Source organism: Cnephaeus nilssonii (genome assembly GCF_951640355.1).
Source record: "Cnephaeus nilssonii genome assembly, chromosome: 5".
Taxonomy (NCBI): Eukaryota; Metazoa; Chordata; class Mammalia; order Chiroptera; family Vespertilionidae; genus Cnephaeus; species Cnephaeus nilssonii.
The window spans coordinates 4783942-4800811 of record NC_137076.1 but is presented as its reverse complement, the minus strand read 5'-3'; the positions used below and the strand labels follow the sequence as shown (position 1 = coordinate 4800811).

The 16870-nt window shown below is 48.8% G+C and overlaps 1 protein-coding gene across 4 annotated transcripts in view; it reads left to right on the top strand.

Annotated features, from left to right (window-relative positions):
• Positions 1-16870, top strand: part of PDE5A (phosphodiesterase 5A) — a 109499-nt gene that overhangs the window by 49752 nt on the left and 42877 nt on the right. For 3 of the 4 annotated variants that reach the window (XM_079770546.1, XM_079770549.1, XM_079770548.1), the window contains exons 6-11: positions 1159-1296; positions 3847-3914; positions 9835-9943; positions 11104-11191; positions 13590-13765; positions 16022-16081. In XM_079770546.1, the coding sequence (XP_079626672.1) occupies positions 1159-1296; positions 3847-3914; positions 9835-9943; positions 11104-11191; positions 13590-13765; positions 16022-16081 (639 nt within the window). The remainder of the gene's footprint in view (positions 1-1158; positions 1297-3846; positions 3915-9834; positions 9944-11103; positions 11192-13589; positions 13766-16021; positions 16082-16870) is intronic. The other variant, XM_079770547.1, reaches the window with a different exon arrangement.

The window sequence follows — 16870 nt, the reverse complement described above, 5'->3', positions numbered from 1 at the left end:
CAACCTCATCTGCCCAGCTCTCCTCTTCACACTCCAGATGCACATGAAACTTGATCGAGGCTAGTAGTGTGCTGCTTTCTCTCAATTCAGTTCTTTTCGACTGAAATAGACCCCTTCCCCCACTTCACCATAGTGACTTCTACTCATCTTTCAGGCCTGGACTAGGACAGTATCGCCTCCAATAAATTTTCTGTAATTACTCTCTACCCCCTCATCACACACATTCTTTGTGACATTGGAAGAAATTCTGTGGAATTCAAAGGAAAGAGAAATTACCAGGAAAATCACAAAAAGAGCTCTTAATACTTTGTTTACTTTGGACAGTATTTAATATGTCCTGTGAAAATGTCGATAAATGTTAATACACATTTACTATTTATTAACAACGTGTTTTATGTGTCATATACTGTTCAAAATGCATTATAAATGTTAACTCATTTAGTTCTTACATCATTCCTATGATTTTGACACTACTGTTATCCCCATTTTCAAGAAATTTTCCCTAAATTACAAAGCTGGCAGGAAGGGAAGGTGGAATTAAAATCTAATGACTCTGGCTGGATTCAGAGTCTATGATAGAACCACTGTACTAACTGTAATAACAGTTGTTAGTAAGCAGAATGCAAACTGGCTCGTAACTTTGTTAGATTAAATATCTATAAACAACTTATAGCTCATATATATCATTATATTGCTTCAGTGGTCGCAATCAATCCTATATAATAAGAGCCTAATATGCTAAGTGTCCAATCATCTGGTTGTCCATTCAACCAATCAAAGCATAATATGCTAATGATATGCTAAGGCCACTCAACTGCTCACTATGACGTGCACTGGCCACTGGGGGCAGATGATCTGACAGGTAGGTTAGCTTGTTGCTGGGGTCTGGCCAATTGGGACTGAGTGAGATGGGCTGGACACGCCCTGGAGCCCTCCCGTGGTCCCTCCCCAGCTGGTCAACCCTCCCGCATCCCTCCCTGGCCCCGATCATGCACCGGTGGGGTCTCTCCGCCTGGCCTGCACCCTCTAGCAATCCGGGACCCCTTAAGGGATGTCGGAGAGCCAGTTTCAGCCCGATCCTGCAAGCCAGGCCGAGGGACCCCACTGGTGCACCGGGCCTCTAGTTACTAAATATGAAGCTTGTGGTGTCTTTGTCAGGTGCTGCTTGACCTGGCCAGCCTGATTTTTGAAGAGCAGCAGTCCTTGGAGGTCATTCTGAAGAAGATCGCCGCCACGATTATCTCCTTCATGCAGGTGCAGAAGTGCACCATTTTCATAGTGGACGGAGACTGCTCCGTGAGTACAGAGTGTGCTTCTTTCTTGTTAGAACGACGGAAACGGAGATTCCTTGGGCCACTGCTTGTAAACCCATGTTAGCCTCGAACCCTCTCTCAAACCCCGTGTGGTTGGTCATGCAAGGCTGATGACAGTAGACCTGTCCTGGTTGAAGACAGGTAGGGGTCGGGGGAGGGTGCCTCTGTGTCCCTCCTCAAAGCGGTCACCATGGGCGTGTCCTGTGCTGGCTGTGGTCAGCGGCTCCCTGGCCTCAGTGGGGAAACGCATTGTCGTTATTGCTGACCTTGGTGGCTGGAAGAGCGGTGTCCCCGCTGCTAGGAACAGGGAGATCCCCATTCTGAACAGGTTGGGTAGCACATTTTATTTTATTTCATTTTATTTTTTAAATAGGTTTCTCACTTTATTTATTTTTTAAAATATATTTGTATTAATTTCAGAGAGGAAGGGAGAGGGAGATAGAAACATCAATAATTAAAGAGAATCATTGATCAGCTCCCTCTTGCACGCCCCCTACTGGGGATCAAGCCCACAACCCAGGCATGTGCCCTGACCGGAATTGAACCCAGGACCCTTCAGCCCACAGGCCAACACTCTATCTACTGAGCCAAACCAGCCAGGGCCACATTTTCTTTTGACAGAAATTATTTAATAACCAAAGGCATGGCCTGATACAGGCCACATTATTAAAGCTGCCTGTGGGTCCCTGATCCTTTACCAGCAATGGGAAACCACCAAACGGTTCAGAGTGGAAGATTTCAATCCACCGATTTGTAACGTAAAGAAAGGGATGTGTGCCCTGGCCAGTGTGGCTCAGTGGATAGAGCGTCGGCCTGCGGACTGAAGGGTCCCGGGTTCAATTCTGATCAAGGGCATGTACCTCGGTTGCAGGCTTTTCCCTGGCCCGGGCCCTGGTCAGGGCTCATGCAGGAGGCAACCCATCGATGTGTTTCTCTCACATCAATGTTTCTCCTTGTCTTTCCCTCTCTCTCCCACTCTCCCTAAAAATCAATGGGAAAATAGCCTCAGGTGAGGATTCAAAAGAAAAACAGAGATGTGTGTGAGAGGTTGTTAGCTAACAATTGTAGGGGCTGGTTACCTCTCGATGGGCCGGCCGGCCGAGCGGCTGTTAGAATCCGGGGCCCCGGCCGAAGGCAGTTTCCCTTCCTGCCGTTTCTTCCCTTCTCAGCCTGTGGCCCACTCCTGCCGGGATTTCTATTTGATGTCGTTGTTCATCTTCCCTTCGCTTCAGACCCTGGCGAGAGGCTCCTTATTGGGGGGTTAGTGGGAAAGAGAGTGGGGGTTACCACTTGTATCGGTCAGCTACCACCCATGTGTGATATCTGAGTTCATGTTTTTGGCAGGAAGCAGAATAAAATATATTTAAAGTTTTTAAATTGTTTTAGATATAAGATTGCACTGTAGGACCCAACATTGTCTGAATCAGTGTGTGTGTGTGTGTGTGTGTGTGTGTGTGTGTGTGTGTGTGTGATTCTCATTAATAGGATATCTATTAGGAACTCACTATCCTGTAAGATAACCAGTATTCTCACAGATACTACTTCATATGCTTAATCAGTCATAAAACCTGTAATGTAGAAATGATTATAAGATAGGAGCTACCCTTTTATAGTTCAGGTCAGCACTCATTAATGCCGTATGTCAACTTACCACGTTTCCCCTGCGACCTGCTCTTTACCACTTACTGTCTGAAAGTTATACATGAGGCCCTCCTTTCTCAGACAACATAAATGTCGCTGGGATTAGCATTCGGCTCAAGCTTCCCCCGTTAACCCTGTCATGGCAGCGTCTGACTCGGCTCACTGGTGCTTTGAACACAGCCCAGCAACACGCCCGCTAATGCACTTTGCTCACTTTTAACAACTTTGGTTGTTGGGTTTAGATAGGGAATTAAGTGACTTGATTTATATTGCAATTAGTTACCGATTAAAAGTATTTCAACAACGTGAGCCAAAATCAAAACATGAGCAAGGAAAAAAATGTGCTCCTCTCTCCTGTCCCCCATTAGCTAACATCAGTGTTTTATTCCTGCTTCCTTCCAATTCTTTATCCAGGCGTCAGTATAGCTCGGCTGCAAATACGTACCTGCCTTTTAGTGTAACTTCAAAAGTGTATCTCTATGTTGCTCAGATATTCCCGATTATTTGGAGCTCACAAAATATTACTGAATGGTATGTCTTTTTAAAAAGCCATTCTTTTCCTGGGATCTAGCAGCAGTAATCAATGTCTGCATAAAAGCAGAAACTAGAGGGTTTTGAAGAAATATAGAGAAATTTGAAGCTAACATTTATTAACACCTGGTAGGGGGGAAAAAAAAAAGAGTGCTCAAATAAGCATCCTAGCCCATGGAGATCAGCAACTATAGGAACATGGCTTTAGTAGCACGATGCGGTGAAGTGAGCGCTCGGGCCAGGTCCCTCGGAGAGGAAGGAAACAAACGTAAAAAACATCAGCGCCGGCCGTTCCTCAGACCCGGGTCTGTGCGCGGACACAACCTCATCACTGACTGCGGCCTTGTCACTGTGTTCTCAGGACTCCTTTTCCAGCGTGTTCCACATGGAGTGTGAGGAGTTGGAGCCACCATCTGGCACTGCAACCAGGTAAATAACTCTGCCTGGGTTCACACGTATGCAAACAGGCTACAGCGTCGTTCCGCGACCCAACTAATTAAAGACATAGATGCTGTTGACTTTTATGTTATAAAGTCCCAGGGGTTGTGTTTGTTTTGTTTTGTGTTTACTCCAGCTGAGAATTCTTTCATGGAGGGAGTGGTTACAGCACAGGCGGGGCAGTGCGTCCTGTGAGCTGGCTCATGTAGGCCCTCCAGTGCGCTATTTCACTTAGATTTTTCATTGCACATTGGAGCGTCCCTGGACATTTGACAGTTTCTAAGCATACTTTTCCGCGACTCTGTTCTGATTTGGAGTCAGCAGGGGATTTACTGCAGAAGGGAGCGTGCGGCCGAGTCACAGCCGTGGCCGGTCCTGGGGCTGGAGGATGCTCAGGTGTCCATTGGAGCTCACTGGTTTTTCATGCTTTCTGTAATGTTTAAATCCTTACTCGTTTCTAAATTGTCGCTCAGAACCAACAGTGTTCAGATGCTGGAGGCTGTGGTGTTGCTGGCCGTGGTGTCTGTGCTCTCTGCGAGTTTGGAAAAGGACGCAGAGGAGGCCGTGTGCTCCCACAGCCCCTCGCGCGCTGAGAGCTGCTGGCCGTGGCGTGGCGCGGCTTCCCTGCGGGTGCGCGTCCGCCGGCTCAGCCACGGGAGTGCCTGCGCCACTGCTGCTCCTCACAGGGCCCGTTGTTCCTTTCCTTCCAGTCACGTTCCCAGAAATTACGGACATTATATCGTTCGATCTGGAATAGGACATTATCTTAACAGCATCCCTGCCCCCCACAGGTGGGCTTCAGGCCGGACTGCCTCGTTCAGCGGCGGGGTTTCTCACTCTTAGGACTAGCACTAATCTATGTTACTTTGATTTTAGGATGCTGTGACATTTTTGTTGCTTTTTTATAAAGAACATTTTAGAAAGCTTCTAGATAAGACACATAAATATTGGGCCAGTTTACTTTTTGGCTTGCATAAATAATGAATTTATATAGGTACAAATATAAACATGTATATTTAAGAATTTACATATGTTATGGGATTAGGAAATTGGTGTGATAGGGAATATTAAATGTGTAAAACTATGAAGTACCTACATTTGCCTTTGAATATTTGTGCAGCAGCCTGTATGTGTAATTATTTTCATTCGCATTTTTGAGTTTTATTATTAATTCAGCCAGGTCCTCTAATTCCTGGTAGTGATAGCTGAGCTTGCCCAGTGACTTGGTGTAATAGTGACCCCTACTGGTGAATATGCTTTTTTTTTAAGTGAAGTCTTGCTATAGAGCATCTTTCTTATTCTATACTAGAGGCCCGGTGCACGAAATTCGTGCACTTCAGGGGGGTGTCCCTCAGCCTGGCCTGCCCCCTCTTGCAGTCCGGGAGCCCTGGGGGGATGTCCGACTGACGGCTTAGTCGGACGCATTGCCATAGAGGCGCGAGAGGCTCCCACCACTGCCGCTGTGCTTGCCAGCCATGAGCCCGGCTTCATGGGAGCACACTGACCACCAGGGGGCAGCTCCTGCGTTAAGTGTCTGCCCCCTGGTGGTCAGCGCATATTATAGTGACCGGTCATTCCACCATTCGGTCATTTGCATATTAGCCTTTTATTATGTAGGATTTGATTTGTTTCTGGTGAATACCATACTCCCTTTCTGTAAGCAAAATGGAGGCATCTTTTCATTTATGTTTTCAATAATTTCAAAACAGTCTTAGTATAAATATATTTTCTTAAAAAGATAGCTAGTTGGGTATGATTACCTTAAAGGAGACTAATTTGCATGGATCATTTTAACTGATTCATTAACTGATTTTACAGTAATGAAAATTATTTAATACTAATGCCTTATTTCCGCTAAACATTTTAAACTTAACTGCTATTCTAATGATGCGATTAAAGACCTTTTAGTGATTTTTTTAAAAAACAGAAATTAGATATGAGGCTGAGTTTTGCAAAAACTCCGATTAGAATGATGTTTAATAGCGTCTGCATTTTGACAAAGGACTAGCCTGGTACTCGCAGTCACCATCAGTCTTCATTCTCTTTCTAAAATCGCTTATTGGTAGAACGTGGGCCCCTCCCGCTCTCACTAGTCCACACTTTTCAGTGCAGACCCTCTTCCACGGAGTGTTCCGTGGAGGGAGAGGGGAGCAGTGAGCAAATCATTCCTTTTAGGCAGCATGTGTCCGCTTCAAAGCCTGGCTCATTGGTATCTTTCCAACCAGCCCACTGATCTTTTATAAATAAAGTGAGGTATTAAAGACAGCTTTGAGGTGTTACGTGTAAAACACTCAGGGTGCTCATGATGCAGAATTATTAGCCTGGGATCACCGTGAGAGGAAGCGAGGGTGGCGCTGGGAGGGCCCGAGAACTCTGGGAGGGAAGCGCATTTCCAGATGGGGAGGTTTCAGTTCATTCCAATCGAAGAGCCACCAGTGAGAAGGGGGAAGGGGGTATGAGGGTGCACCGTTTATGTTAGCATTCAATTTTAGGAAATAGTGCTATTATTCCATATTAATTCCCTGTTAATTTATAAATCCACGTTTTTATCATAAAACAACAAATACATAGGGTTAATCCTCTAAACCAGTGGTCGGCAAACCTCAGCTCTCGAGCCACATGCAGCTCTTTGGCCCCTTGAGTGTGGCTCTTCCACAAAATACCACGGCCTGGGTGAGTCTGTTTTGAAGAAGTGGCGTTAGAAGAAGTTTAAGTTTAAAAAATTTGACTCTCAAAAGAAATTTCAATCGTTGTACTGTTGATATTTGGCTCTGTTGACTAATGAGTTTGCCGACCACTGCTCTAAAATCACTATATACTAGTTAATACTTGTTAATGATGATTATATTAGAAACATGATTTTAGTTAAATGCGGTAACACCTACAACTTTAAAATATAGTGAAAAGGATTTTACCACATTGAAAAAACTGTGGATGCCGAGTAGGAGATTGCAGACTCTGAAATCAGACTAGTTGTATGTAAGTCCCACCACTTTACCAGCTCGAGGGCTTTGTGTAAATTATTGTACCTCTGGACGCCTCAGTTTCTCCATCTGTGGAATGGGCACACTTTTACAACAGCAGGACTGTAGTTCGCACTAAGCGAGATAATTCCAGGACTTCGTCAGTTCTCCGCATTAGCTGCTGTTTCTTTGTCTCTGCTGTGTCTTTCTGTCTTTGGCTCACACAGCCCGCAGCTTCCAATTAGCTCTAAAGCACAGGCATTTCTCAGTGTCCCCCTGTCTTCCCGAGGTGTCCTCACATACACCCACTGCTACTCCCTGTGCAAAGAGCCTCGCACGTCTGAGTGAGCCGGGGCCTCCTAGAAGCAGGATATGCAAGACATTCAGGAAGGAAACGCCTGTGAGAATCAAGAGGGAGAGAGGGCTGGGGAGGGTCTGTGGAGGCGACTCAGACAGTGGTGAGGAGTCAGGCGAGGCTGCGGGGAGCCCCCCCCGTCGGAAGAGTCCCAGCTGTGGCATCACTGTCCCCCCAGCGCTGGCCGGCGTGGCCTCCGTGCAGCCGTGGCCATGGCTCTAGAGCCGCGCCCCGCAGCTGGAGCCCGGAGAGGCGCATTGCCAAGGCCACCGAGGTGTTCCTGTGACTTCCAGCCCGAGGTCCTTATTCCTTGCCTGGCATGTTCAAAGTCACCCCCTGCTGTCTTCGCTGCTCTCGGCCTAACGTCGTCAGCCAGAAGCCACGCCGTGTGCCTACTGACTGTGGTTACGCAATGACTTCCAGACACACCGACTCTATTTCAACACTGCTGTGTTTTATGCTGTTTTTATCCCCTTCCTGGACGCCCCCCCACCCCACCCCGCCATGTCTTTCTTCACATCCTTACATCCTACATCTCACCCAGCCTTTCAGGGTCCCTCCAGCACCGCCTCCTCCCTGACCAGCTCCTCTTAGGTGCACCAGCCCTCACCTCCACAGCTCCCCCCCCCCACGCGCTCGCCCTCTCCTCCATGCCCCCCTGCCCTCTCCTCCGCACGCCCCACCCTCTCCTCCATGCCCCCCCTGCCCTCTCCTCCACAGCTCCCCCCCTCCTCCACACACCCACCCTCTCCTCCATGCCCCCTGCCCTCTCCTCCGCAAGCCCCACCCTCTCCTCCATGCCCCCCCTGCCCTCTCCTCCACGCGCCCCGCCCTCTCCTCCATGCCCCCCTCCTCCGCGCGCCCCGCCCTCTCTTCCGCGCCCCCCCCCACTCCGCACGCCCTCCCTCTCCACATCCCCGCCCTCTCCTCCACAGGCGTGGTGGTACAATTGCCAGCTGCATTCCTTAGGATCAGGCTGGACTGTGCGTCATAAAACCCCAAATGAGAGGCATTGCTGCGGTGAGCGCAGTGCTGCTCCGCTCCTGGAAGAGCTGGAGGTGGGCGGCTCAGGTGCTCACAGGCCTGGGGGCCCAGGCACCGGGTTCCGCTGCGCCTTCAGGTGTGGCCCTTCCCTTTGGGGTCCTGTCCGTGGGTCAGAGGGCTGTGGGGGACGAGGCAGGATGGGCAGAGAAATGCAGCAGCTGCCTCTTCACGGAGGCTTCTAGAAGCAGTCACGTTTTCTCTTTTGTCCTATGGACTTGAACTTAACATGACATCCAGCTGCAGGTGGCTGAGCCCGAGTCTTCATTCTGGGGCCAGGGGTGCAGGTGCAAGGGAGGGTCTGGAGCCTGGGCCCTGCCCGGCAGTGTGTGCAGCTGAACGCCAGACCACAGCTGCCGTGACAGCCGATGACCCGCGTGGGCAGGCTCCACGGGACGCTGACCAGGCCGCCGGGCCGCGGGCATTCAGGCTGCACCTACGGAGCGTGAGAAGGAAGCATTCCTCAGAGCGAGAAAGAAAATGGTATCGCAGAATCAGTAACCCTAATGCCACTCTTCACTGAAGTAACCGTTAGGAAACTGGCAAGTTTCGGGGAATTAACAGAACGGGATTTCTGTGGCTTTAAAAGTCATGTCCATGTTTCTACTTCTCCATGTCAGCGTCTCTAAGTCGGATTTTATCCTCCCGGGCAAGTGCTTAACTATTTTGGGTTTCATCCGGCTCCCACTGTTAACAGGATGATGATAAGGATAATAAAAGCCATTAATAGTATTATTATCACTTCCTCTCCGGCCCCTTCTTTCTCACAGTGACCGCGCGCTTTTCTTATCTTTCCGAAAGCCTGTTTTCCTTTCCCGAGACTCTTGCTGTCCGTGGAGTGTTCGCAGTTTTAAAGTTCGCTTAATGAACCTAAAGCCTACGCTTATCTGGAGCTTTTCTTGGGATTCCCTCCAGATTATCTGTGTGAAGTGGGGTGGCTTTCTTCTGACTCCTCCTCCTTTTTCACTCACATGTAACACTGGACACGTGGTCACTGGGAAAATATTCTAAGTTTATGAGAATCTTTTGAAAAAGATAAATTTTTATGATCTTTATGATTTTAAAAGTATCATAAAAGATCTCAAAGAGACGCGAGCGAGCTTGCTGGGTAAAGCTCGTCTCCGCGCATCGGCTCTCCCTGGATTTGAAATGGGGGAGAGGTCACTGGGGCGGGTACATGGAGAATTAACTGAGGATGTGAAACAGGCTAGTCCTTGGTCACTCTATCGTCGGATGAAAATAAGACCTGGCAGGAAATCCAGGTGGGGTTTACATTAAACGGCACAAAAGTCAACAGGCCCGTTAGCAACGGCCAGGAGATTGCCCAGGACGTTTACAAACTTGCTATGGATCGTTGAAAAATTGTGGGTCTTTGTCTCTTCAGAACATTTCAGTTATAGTAACTACCAAAGCTGTAAAGCAGGACGTGCATGTAAAGCCGCCTTTTCTCAGTAGGACATGCGCTCGCCCAGCGGTTTAAGGCTGGTCTGTCTCCCTTGTGTCCATTTCTTAACTCCGCTGCCCAGAGCGCCCACCTGCGTTCCTTCCACAGGGAACGGGATGGGAGCCAGATCAATTACATGTACGCTCAGTACGTCACCAGCACCATGGAGGCGCTCAACATCCCGGACGTCAGCAAGGACAGAAGATTCCCCTGGGCAGTGAGTAGCCGGTGTGGGCCGGGAGCGCGGGCGGCCTTCCCCCGTCCGTGCTCACAGGGGCCCTCCGCGGGAGGACCGGCCTGGAATGGCCTCTGTGGGAGCGATGCGGCCTTCCCTGACCAGATGCTCTGAGCATCTGTCGGGAGCTGGTCGGCGATGCTTGAGTACGTCCCTGTGTCCTTTTATCCGTTTTTAAGTAATTCATCGGCACATGAGGATCTATTGCCTACCTCATCCCAATGATGGCCCTAAGACAGGATTGCTAGCGTTCTTGAGTTTACCCTCACAATGTAAGGTTTCCGGGGCTTGAAGTGACGTAGCTGGTGGCCCACCACATGGGCAGCTCCGTGGATAATGAAGGTCTGTTTTCCCCGACAGCAAGGCTGCAAAGACCCTTTCTCAGCCACGGGAAACGTTGGGTTCTGGTATTTTCTCTCCTCACTTCAGAGAAGCTTTGCATGTGGAGGCAGCCGCCTGGCTGCTGTTACTTCACATCTAGGAGGCCTCTTAGAAGTCAGCAGTGTGGGCAGTGGACAGTGGTCATGCGTCCACAGAGGGCCAGTGTGTAACACGTGGTGTCTGGGGGAGGGAGGGTTTGACTCTTCTGGATTCTGCTTCCCTTGTTAAGCTACCAGAGATGCCTCCTCCAGGTACAGTGCATGTTAGCACTGTAAGCTGCTGGGAACGTTTCAAATGGGAAAAAAAGAAATCTAGGTCATATATATGTCCTCACCCGGTTGATGTTTTTAGAGAGAGTGGAAGGGAGGGGGGAGGGGAGAGGGAGAGAGAGAAACATTGGTGTGAGAGAGAGACCCATCGATTGGTTGCCTTCCGCATACGCCCCACTTGAGCCTGCAACTGAGGCGCATGCCCTTGAATAGGAATCAAACCTGTGACCCTTTGGTCTGTGGGCCGACTCTCTAACCACTGAGCCAAACCAACCAGGGCTAGGTTATTTGTATTTTTAATAATATAAAGACTAATTGCTTTCTATTGCATTTATGTGAATGCCATTGTACTTTGTACATTTTCTGCACTCTTATCACCCCAGCTAATAAAAGATGACTATGTTAGTGGGTTCAGATGTCCAATATAGTTTGCATAACAGCATCTAATGGGAAAATTACTCTTTTTGTAATTTTTGCTTTTGTTTTGTTTAGAATGAAAACATGGGGAACGTAAGCCAGCAGGGCATTCGGAGTTTGCTTTGTACGCCTATAAAAAATGGGAAGAAGAACAAAGTGATCGGTAAGTAAGCCTTTTCATTACCCTCCACGCTGCCCTTACTGAAGAAAAAATAATGTATTCCCAGAAACTTCTCTTTCAAGTGTAAATTTAAAGAATAAAATGTGTAAAAGATAAAAATTGAAATGATAAAAGGATGTTCAACTAACCACAGGCATTTGGTGCATGTCTTACTAACTATGATGTACTTCCTGTAATTATTGTAATCCTGTTTTAACAGCGTTTTTGTTTAAGGATGATGTGTTGAGAGTTAGTAGACTGAGACTCATCAAGTTGATAATGTGCATTGTTTTAGAATCTCATTTCTTGGTTTCTGGCTTTTCTTTCTTGAACATGTGCTTTAGATTGTAGGTTGTATTGATTCACTCATCAAAAGTATCTAGCGAGCACCCTCCTCCTCTAGGCTCTGGGGTAAAACAGTCAACGAGTGAGCAAAAAAATTAAAAATTCCAGTGGAAACCATCGGACTTCCCTTGGCATACATTTTGTGGCCCCACCTGAGAACAGAGCCGCAGTAAGCAGATGCTGTTTTTGGAGAGGAAAATTCCCTGTAAATAAGAAAGATTTAAAAATGATTACCCGGGTGGGGTTTTAGCTGGGGGCTCGAGTTGGTTCCAAGTCCAAAAAGGAAATTTCCAGTGTTCCTGCTGTTTTATAAGTGGGACAGACAAAGAATTTCAATGCTTGACTAGACTTTGCACCCCGGAGGCAGCCTGGAAAACATCAGGGTTGTAGATCATTTTTCTTGCATGTCGCAGACCAGACTCTGGGACTGTGTCCTTCTAATAGAGAATCCCCACAGAGTTACACACAGAACACAGATGGGCCATGTGCTTTCTGTCATCTTCCCTCCCTCCCCTGCTCATCCTTTCCCATTACTGACGTGAAGATGACATTGCAGACGTTAGGCCAGTGGGGGCCTGTTGTCTTGACAGATGTGCCCCTGAGGTTTTGTTTCCCACACATGTCTCCTCAGTGCTCTGGCTGGGAGTGTTTCCTCCACTTTGCTTCCAACGCTTAAAGGAAATACTTTCCTATTCAACATTCATTTATTTAACCAACTAGTTCCCCTATTTATTAGGCTAAACATGCCTTTCCCCATATTGTATTTACCAGAAATTCTTCCGCCTGCTGTTCACACCAACTCCTATTGCTCACAGCAACTACTCCTGTTGTTTGCTCCAGCTCCTTCTATTGTTCACACCACTCCAGGGCGTTTTTTAAAAGGAATTCGTCCCATCCAAATAAATGAAAAGTTTAGGCCATCTCCACTGTAAATAACTGATGTTTCCATGTCTTTGTTAGTGAAAAGTCTAATGCAAAGCACAGTGTTCTCCCCACACTGCCTGAATGGGACGCGTGAGGAGTGGGCATTTTTACTGAATGTGATTCCAAATCCTCTCCCCCGCCTCCTCCACTCACCCTTGTGTTGCAGTCTGATTCCAGAGCACAAATTCATATCCTAAAATTACATGCGTTTAACTCTGACTTCTGCTTCACTTTATGTTTCATGTTAAACTTGATCGTTTGGCTCTCTCGCTGACGGCTCCATTGTTTATAAAACATTCGCTAGGATTTTCCCGGTGCCGGCGTGATTGAGCTGCGCTGTGGCCTCCATGGAGCAGGCGATGTTATAATGCTTAAAGTTCCCAGTGTTGCCCCAGTCGGAGAACTGAGAATTATGCCTCGTTATAATAAGCACCCGGAAATGAGACAGTAATAATTGGAATGAAATGAGAAGAAATTGTAGCTTAAAATTATCAAAGTGAAAATCTACAAAGTGAAAACAAATATGGATGTTAAGGTTTCAAGCAATGATTGAAGAGACAGAAAAATGAGACAGGTGTCATACTAGCACCAGGAAACAGAGAAGGCTGCCTCATTGGGCCAGAAATGCCGAGGAGTTTCTGAAAGATCTGAAGAATATGCCGCTTGCAAGAACACATTTCACACAAAAGGGGCAACATTTCAATAGAGATAATAATATCAGACAAAATGGAATTTAAGGTGAAAACAATGTAAAGGGTCTCTGTGGGGAAGCATGAGACTTGCTGGGAAAGTTGTAAGGAGGACATTGAGAGAAAAGGGCCAGTGCACGAAACCCAATTGGTCTCCAAAGGACAGGCTGTCTCTGGGGGTCCAGCGGCCTAATATTCAGGGCGCGTCTGCGAGAAAATAGCGCTCAGGGTTTTTTGAAGCCCACGCTCCGGACCACGTGGAATGAGGGCTCGTGTAGATAAATCCGCCGGCCTTTCCAGCTGATGCTGTACTGGGGAGGGCTCGCTGTTGTTCTGAGATGCCAGGCGCTCCTCAGAGGAGAGTGTCAGGCGGTCTTTGGGGGTGAAAGTCAGTGAGCACTATGACCTCAGTAATGCCGGCTCCTGTCCGTGGGTCGTCACAGGGGTTTGCCAGCTCGTGAACAAGATGGAGGAGAACACCGGCAAGGTGAAGCCGTTCAACCGGAACGACGAGCAGTTCCTGGAGGCTTTTGTGATCTTCTGTGGCCTGGGGATCCAGAACACGCAGATGTACGAGGCGGTGGAGCGGGCCATGGCCAAGCAGATGGTCACCTTGGAGGTGAGCACAGCTGGGGGGCCTCTCAGTGTCCATCCTGGTCAAAGGTCACGTGACCAAACCACAACCCAGGCCCACGCTTGCTCAGTCTGTCTGCTTTCTTATGGAAAACAGCCCTTGGCCAAGCCATCCGCTCCCATGGATGGAACTGCTCCTGCAGCCACCCGGCCCAGCTCACCTAGCCAGCAGCTCTAGTCACAGTTTCAGAAACAAAGACAGACCTCGCTGGTTTGGCTCAGTGGATAGTGTCGGCCTGCAGACTGCAGGGTCCTGGGTTCGATTTCAATCAAGGGCACGTACCTCGGTTGCAGGCTCGAGTGCTGGTCCTGGTCAGGGTGTGTGCAGGAGGCAGCCCGTTGATGTGTCTCTCACATCGATGTTTCTCTCTCTCTGTCTCTCCCCCTCCCTTCCACTCTCTCTAAAAAAAAAAAAAAAAAATCAGTGGAAAAATATCCTTGTGTGAGGATTAACAAGAAAAACAAAACAAAACAGACAGAAATGCTAAGTGCTCTTAGAGCAGCAGAAATAAGGAAAAGAAACGACGCGTCTGACACAGTTCAAACTCCTAGACTGGCCATTCACCACCATCAGAAACTCCGTTTAGAGATTTATGGCCGACTCCTGAGTGTGAGTGTTGGGTGGAGGCTGGGGATCTGCATGTTCTTGAGCGTCCGCGGGGATCCCGGACACACAGGGACCCCGTGAATGCTGGCTAGGGGCTGACCCGGGCAGGTCCCTCCCTGGGTGGGGGGAGGGCCGGCCCCTTCCACGGGGACCTCACCAACATCCATGAAAACGTGCACTTCATGTAACACGGCATGTCCTCCCCCCAGGCAGGTCTAGGGAAGCAGATGTGAGAGGGTGCACATGTCTCCCCGTCACTCAGCGTTGGTGTAGAATACACTCGAATGTTCGCCTCTCTTGTCCAGGAGCCATGAGCCGGGATCCGTGGTGGGAGGGACCCTTTCCTCCATCCCTAATAAACAAACACCAACTAAAGAGCTAGACGGTTACGGGTTATATGCTGAGATTGATCAGTAACTCATCTGGTTCTCCACTCCCTAAAATGAACATATAACACTTCTGCTAGAGAAGCATCTCAGATGAGACCTCAGACCATAACCAAGGAAAGCCCACTTCCAAATACACACACACACACACACACACACACACACACACGTTCAAATGCCACACATGCACACATACATGTGTACCTGTAGTTTCAAAGGTCTGAAAATGGGTGCCTTTGTAACAATGATCCTAAAACTTTGGGGGATATTTTTTTAATAAATCTTGTATTATCTCTGTCAAACGTGAACTTTCAAAAATACGTTTTAAAAGTATGATCGACATTTTAAATCCACCCACCACCCTGGTTAAAAAGATGTCTGAAATATTGTCCCGTTGCTAAAGGGTCTCACTTTTGAAAACGGGACTTGCTGCTCCTCAGGTTCAGTTATAAGACACGGTGAGCCTGACTTCCTATCCCTCTGGGCAATGGAAAGTTCTAGAGCAGGGGTGTGGAAGCTGGTACCCAGGCCACTCCTCTCACTGGGTGAGCCTGCAGCCAAGTTAGGAGAGTCCCTGCTCCTGGGTGGCCGCAGCCATCCGCGGGCGGGTCCCCAGGCCACACTGCTCAGCTCCGGGCGCCCCGCGTCCCTGGGTCTGCGGCATCCCTGTCCCAGCCACGCCATCATCTTCACGGATTCTGCAGCGGCACAGCCTCCCCTGAGCCACTTCCTGGCGGCTGGCTTTAAAACGTCAGTTTTCGCAAAGGTTGCTTCCCTAATTCTGTCCACAAGCACAAATAACTAAAGTCAGGATTTTAAACACACACACACACACACACACACACACACACACACACACAATTGAAACGAAATTGTCTGCCAAATTTGAGCCAATAGTGTGGCTTTAACCCTTTGCACTCGCTTGCTTTTTTCATCGAGCTGCTACTGATGCTAACCGTGTCGAGTCACACTCGACATCCGAGTGCAAAAGGTTAAATCGTGTTTGTTATACCAACAATGTCAGACCACAGTGAGCCATTTTCTTTGAACATGGGGGTTGGGGGGTGTCTAACTTTGTTTTCTGGAACAATTGAATTGAAGTCTGGGGGTTTTCTCTCTGTTGAAGGAAACAGAAACAAAACTAGGCTTGGCAGTCTGAGGGGTCTAGTTCTCTCTCCAGGAGGTGTTAGCGGAACCCCAGTGTGAAACCTCGGTCCCCGTCATGTAACCTGTTCCCACTTCCCCGCAGGTCCTGTCCTATCACGCCTCGGCCGCGGAGGAAGAGACCCGGGAGCTGCAGGCCTTAGCGGTAATGACGGGCGACACAGCGCGTTCGCCCATAAACACGCCTTTCCCAGGGGATCTGCTCCCACCAGTAACGGTCCCGAGACATTCAGCCAAATGCGGTGGAGAGTTAGATGGACCCTCACAAACACGTAGTCCCTCCATTTCCTGCGGGCCGCCGTCACCGGCGACGCAAAGCAAAGATAGTAACTTGCATGGACCTTGTCCTACATTCAATGGTTCTGGGTTTTTTCTAATAATTGTTCTCATCTTCACATCTATCTTAGGCCGACATTAAACTCAGTTTCAGTTCCCGGGGAGAAAGGGCTGGCAACTGCAAAGTGGTGGTCCGGTTGGGGTCGTGACAACAGGTGTCATGGTTTGTTACTGAGCCCCTGCCCTGTGTCCTGAGAACCGAGCGATTTCATTTCTGACCACATGGCTGTGAGGCTGTTTGAATCGGCCCAGAGGCCAGTGCCTGACTTCTCCTTGCCTCTCCCTAGTGAGCGGGGGACGGGGGGGCGCAGAGGGAGAAGCGCTTGGGCTGGGGCTGCAATGCCGTGGGTTCTGGGTTTTGACGGAGATGGTCTTGGTTGAGGTCCATGAAGGTCTGAGGCATTTACGCCTTTGCAGCCATGGCTGGCCTCCTGAGTTTAAATTTGAGACCTCAGGGATCGGGTCAGTGTGAGATGTGACGAGGGTCAGGTAAGGAACGAGAAGGGCGTGGCCAGTCACGGAGGTTCTCTGTCCAGGTCATCAGCATCGCAACCGCCAAACCCCAGTCCTCTGAGCAGCCCCTGCATTTTCTCCTGTG